The sequence below is a fragment of the Gymnoscopelus braueri genome (genome assembly GCF_963280865.1).
Source record: "Gymnoscopelus braueri genome assembly, chromosome: 13".
NCBI lineage: Eukaryota > Metazoa > Chordata > Actinopteri > Myctophiformes > Myctophidae > Gymnoscopelus > Gymnoscopelus braueri.
In genome coordinates, this window is record NC_137615.1 from 19079334 (window position 1) to 19085374 (window position 6041).

The 6041-nt window shown below is 42.5% G+C and overlaps 1 protein-coding gene across 1 annotated transcript; it reads right to left on the reverse strand.

Moving 5' to 3' along the window:
• Positions 1 to 611: 611 nt before the first annotated feature.
• Positions 612 to 1223, reverse strand: LOC308098340 (heparan sulfate glucosamine 3-O-sulfotransferase 2-like; the record flags this gene model as incomplete). Its single annotated transcript, XM_080446650.1, has 1 exon — positions 612 to 1223. The coding sequence occupies one exon, from the start codon at positions 1221 to 1223 to the stop codon at positions 612 to 614; it is 612 nt and encodes a 203-aa protein (XP_080302776.1).
• Between the last annotated feature and the right edge of the window lie 4818 nt (positions 1224 to 6041).

Genomic DNA, 6041 nt, shown 5'->3' on the forward strand with positions numbered 1-6041 from the left:
GATTTCTTTTGGTAGTAGCCTACTTTGTCTTTAGTGGAGTGACAAAAGCGGAAGGTGCACTCCTCGGAGCGCATATCTCTGCCAGGCCATGTGGCCTTCTCAGGGCTGTGTGAGTTGTGGGTTTTGAGTCATGACCCCCTCAGAAGTGAAAGTGCTTTTGGAGGTGCACCCTAGACAGGACCCAACAACAATGTTCAAATTTGGGTATATATAAGATATATGGTGTTTTCCGCACGCACACACACACACACACACACACACACACACACACACACACACACACACACACACACACACACACACACACACACACACACACACACACACACACACACACACACACACACACACACACACACACACACACACACACACACAGTCCCTGGCCTTTGGCCTGGCGGAGAAAACTAAGCATATGAGGATACATTGTGTGTCCGACTGATTGATTAGTTCAGAACAAGCTTCACTATTTATACACAACTCAATAACCTCACCCTGACAGTTCATCTTGTGACGGTAGCGTCACTTGAATTCAGACATTAATCGTGTCAGGCCATGAAAGAACCAGTGACTTTACCAAAGCAGCAATCGTGATATAGTATGCGACGTATTCAATCCCACCTGAAGTCATGCCCCACTGTCTCATAGAATTTGACATTGAAAGGCCTGTAAAAGTCTCGCAGCTGCTCAATGACCTCCTGGTCCATCTGCACGTGAGTCCTGCCCTTGGACTTGCCGAGGCAGCGTGGCTGACCACTGCTCTCTGGCTTCTTCAGGCAGGGGAAGCCTTTGGTTCTGTTGAAGTAGAAGTGCTTGTCCGTGATGATGCGCTTGATTCCCAAAAAGTCTTGCACGCGGGCCAGCTCCCCCGCCGGGTCTGTGATCAGCCGCTCTCCGCTCACAAAGTGCATCTGCGAGAGGCGGAAGTACTGAAGCCAGTTCTCCAAGTGCAGGATGTACATCCCGATCCGGATGGCGTTCCAGGAAGTGTCAACAAGGCCTGAACTCCTGTTCTTAAAGGCCAGTTCCTCAAATGCAGGGAGGTCGGGCTTCTTGGACCGAGTCTGTGTGTAGTCGGAGATGGCTCTAGTGACCGGGTTACGCACCACAACAATCAGCTTGGTCTCGTGGGACATGCTGGAGATGCGTCTAGGTGCCTCTCTGGTGACAAAGTAGCTTGGAGTCTTTTCTAAGGTGATTTGACTGTCTAGAGTCCGTGGCATTAGTCCCCTAGACAGAGAGAGAGAGAGAGAGACAGAGAGAGACAGAGAACGGAAAAACGATCAATCCAGGTACTATTTATAGCGATACTATGATGAAGACCTCAAGGAGAAGTTTAATCACTGACATGTAATAAATCACAATTACCTATATATTAGAGAGAGAGAGAGAGAGAGAGAGAGAGAGAGAGAGAGAGAGAGAGAGAGAGAGAGACATAATAGATTGAAGAAAGCAGAATGGATTGATTGGACATCTCAATCTATTGCCATTAACAGGAATCGAACCATCAACCTTTGAATTTACAGGCTGCAACACTACCTATAGTGCTATAGCTTTGTCCAGGCTGAGGTTGTCTGTTGAAGATAAAAGTGAACCAGTGAAAGCAGCCGATCTACAAGCTCAGAAACACGTTGCTATCTGAGAAGTTTTGAGATTGTAGATCGGCTATTTTCAGAATGAAGTATGTCATACATTGAAAAGACATACTCTCAAATAAGCATTTCAGGTTATCTTTAACAATTGCACTTGCATTAATTGACACAAGTAAGACGCGCGAACGCTGGAAGCGAACGCACATTGACTGAGGCTGCTATATTTCAACCACACTGTAGTAGTGCACTCTGCCGCACTCTGCCGGCTGTATACAGGCAGTGCAGCTGCTGGCATTTCAGCACGGATTTTCGAGTCACATGGGGGCGCGAGCCAATGAGAGCGTGAACACACACGGAAAGACCATAAATAAGGGACAGACACACAACCCAAGCACGGTGATATAGTAAGCTCCACTTGGTCGGAGGCCTCCTTCCGCGTTCGCAACAATCATGTTGTGTGCAATGCAACTTAAATGAAGTCTGCATCAAGTGAGGCTTGAACTGGCAACCTTGAGGTTTTAAGGCACACACTTAAGCGAGAAGCCATTGGAACAACAGACCTGACCTGGTGAATGAGAGAGAGAGAGAGAGAGAGAGAGAGAGAGAGAGAGAGAGAGAGAGAGAGAGAGAGAGAGAGAGAGAGAGAGAGAGAGAGAGAGAGAGAGAGAGAGAGAGAGAGAGAGAGAGAGACGGAATAGAGAGAGAGAGACACGGAAACATAATAGATTGAAGAGAGATGGAAGCAGAATGGATTGATTGGACATCTCAATCTATTGCCATTAACAGGAATCGAACCATCAACCTTCGAATTGACAGGCTGCAACACTACCTATAGTGCTATAGCTTTGTCCAGGCTGAGGTTGTCTGTTGAAGATAAAAGTGAACCAGTGAAAGCAGCCGATCTACAAGCTCAGAAAGAACGTTGCTATCTGAAAGGTTTTGAGATTGTAGATCGGCTATTTTCAGAATGAAGTATGTCATACATACTTCATACCCTCTCAAATAAGCATTTCAGGTTATCTTTATCAATTGCATATGTATTAATTGACACAATCATGTTGTGTGCAATGCAACTTTAATGAACTCCGCATCAAGTGAGGCTTGAACTGGCAACCTTCAGGTTGTGAGGCACACGTTTAAGGGAGAAGCCATTGGACCAACAGACAAGAACCTGTGAAAAAGGAGATCACACAGATGATACAGTTTCACGCAAATAGCTGAAAAATCCTGGGTTTAAGTGTTTTTCAAACTGCTCAAAATTGCGGACAATCTAAGGGCGGAGCTTACTGGTCAACGTGATACATGTGTTCCTCATGAGTCAAGGCACATGTGTAAGCAGGTTTAATGGCTGTCGGCCAAACGAGGCATGACTTTTGCCCGTTTAAAGTTTGCACTTTCAAAACATCGCTATAGCGCCCCCCTTTGACCAATTGGAGTAAGATTGGTTTCAGTAATATTTGGAATGACCCTCAACATTAACGCAAAGTTTCAAAGAAATGTGAGTCTGCATGTATGTGTTAGGGGTAGATGAATAATTGTCATAAAACTGCAATATTCATTGGCTCATTAAAGCTTCATTTTTTCACTTATGGAAAATCTTTTGCACAGGTTTGTCGGCATAGGTCCAAAGTTCATGTTCATTAGAAATATTGCGCGAATTAGAGACTATCTGTCGTTAGACGATGCAAAAACGCTGATCCACGCTTTTGTTTTCTCTCGGCTTGATTACTGCAACGCACTCTACTCTGGCCTGCCAAAGAAAACAACTGACAGATTACAACTTGTTCAAAATGCGGCAGCCAGAATTTTAACTAAAACTAGGATGAGAGAACATATCACTCCAGTTCTAGCTTCACTACACTGGCTCCCGGTTGTTTTTAGGATTGATTTTAAAATTATTTTAATAGTTTATAAAGCTCTAAATGGTCTGGCACCTTCCTACCTCTCTGACTGCCTAGAGAGATATGTTCCAAACCGGGCCCTCAGGTCTTCAAGTGCTGACCTGCTCGAGGTGCCTACAATGACATATAAAAAATACGGTGAAGCAGCATTCTGCTTTTACGGACCGACAGTGTGGAATAAACTCCCATTACACTTAACCCATTGATACCTGGAACGCTTCTGTGTCACTTTAGATGCCTTTGGCTATTCAAAAATAGCAGATATACAAGCTCATAGCGCGGCACCGAGTGCCGCGCTACGAGCTTGTAGATCTGCTATTTTTGAAAAAAAATCGTGAAAAAATATTTTTTATATTTTCTTCAAAAAACTGTTAGGATTTAGATTTTTTTAAAGAATCGCCTCAGGTCTTAATGGGTTAAGACAGGCAGCCTCTGTCGATAGCTTTAAAGCACAGCTCAAGACCTATTACTTCACTCTTGCTTTTAGCTGATTCTTTGGTTGATTTTTAATTCCTCACTGTATTGCCTATTTTAATGTTGTTTTATGCCTTTGCTTTTATTTTATTTTATTTTATTTTTGTTTGCTTTATTGTTAAATTGGTTCTAACTGTAATTGTATTCTTGCTCTGTAAAGCACTTTGAGCTGCATTTCATGTCATGAAAGGTGCTATACAAATAAAGTTTATTATTATTATTATGTGTAAAACGTTTCGTGCAGATTACTCATAAATCCCAGGAGGAGATAGGTTTTAACTGTTTTTCATATAATTCAAAATGGTGGGAGATCTAAAGGTCAGAGGTCAAAGGTCAGAGGGTGAAAGTTGTTCAGCATGAAGAGACGCATATGTGTATCCAAGTTTCATGGCTGTAGGTCAAACAGGGCATGAGTTGTACCTGTTCAAAGTTGGCATTTTGCTATAGCGCCACCTTTTGACGAAAGATTGTGAGAATTATTTCTTGATAGTTTTTCATGGCCATCTACCCTATGGCCGAGTTTCGTAAAAAGCGACAGCACGGTTCAGCCAGAACTGCGAAAAGTGGCAGAAACAGAATACAGGCAATATTAAAACAGGTCCAGAGCTGAGCTCTGGCCCCGTAATAAAGACGTGTGTAAACAGAGCCGTGTTACAATGCAACTTATAGAAAACTATCTTACAAAACCAGTCAAATTGTGCATTTTCTGTCAGAAAAAAGTTATACATCCAAGTAGGAAAAGTTAGCTTGGGAAAAACATTTGAAACAAATGGCATTAATATTTGTTTATGTAAGTTTTGCTTTCACTTCACTTTGAATAAAACCTTTGGGACAAATAGCAGAAAAGTTTTCATAATGTATATCAGTGGTTCTCAACCTGTGGGTCAGGACCACCCCCGGGGGGGTCCCCATATATCTTTTTGTGGGGGTCCCCCATATGACAGTGAAGTGGCAAATTAAGGACTTTTAAGATCCTTTTAATACCTCAAACAAAAAGAAAGAAAGAAAAGAAAAAGACCATTACTGCATCAAGAGTGATCAACAAACTATACTATAAAAACTGGTCAAACATATTGGCCACATTGTCAAATAGTGTAAGAAAGAGGGAACAACTGTGAAAATGGCTGATCTACAAGCTCACAACGCCTCGGGTTTATCTGTGGGACCAAGTCAAACTAAGTGTTTTTCAGTGTGAGTGTGTGTGTGTGGGGGGGGGGGTGCAGATATAAATTATAACATCATAAAACACACATTAACCACTTTAGCCCAACTTTATACCTCGGCTCTTTGAAAATAGCCGATCTACAAGCTCACAACGCGTCGCATCGCGACGTGTTGTGAGCTTGTAGATCTGCTATTGTTGGCTCAGCTGTTGGCCCAACTGCCCCGCTGATGGCCCGTTAATTAATGGCTGTAGAAAGGCTCTGTCTCTCCTCAGCTGTGGACAATGAGTCCCTGATTGGCCATCCACAGTCTACTCAACTACTAGGTGTGTCCACTCTCTGAAGGTGTTGCTCTCACAGGAATAGGCCTAATATGGACATGGCAATGCTAATAAATAATAAACCAAAAAAAAACACAAGGAATGGAATAGTCTAACCCCATCCCTCAAAAAATGCAGTTCGCTGGGCCCATTCAAAACAGCCCTAAAAACTCATCTTTCTGGAGGCCTAAAGAGGAGCTAGTACCAGTTTCCCTGTAGACAGACGACCCCCCCCCCCCTCCCCTTTTTCTGTACATATTTTTTTATTTTCTCATGCCTTTTTTGTACATAGTGGTATGTATTTTTTCCTCTGTATTCTTATGTTGATTTTTGAACTGTTTGGTTGCTACTATATATGTCTATGAAATTAATTCACAAAAGCATTATAAATGTAACTGTGTTGTTTTACATTCTTTTGCCTAATACAAATTTCAATCAATCAAAAAATAATGTCCCATTTCAGAAGTTCAAAATGTTTGGAAATATCGTTTGAAAATAGCAGATCTACCTGCTCACTATGCGTTGCAATGAGACACATTGTGAGCTTGTCAGCTGCTATTTTCAAATGGCCGATATATATAGGGCTGAAGT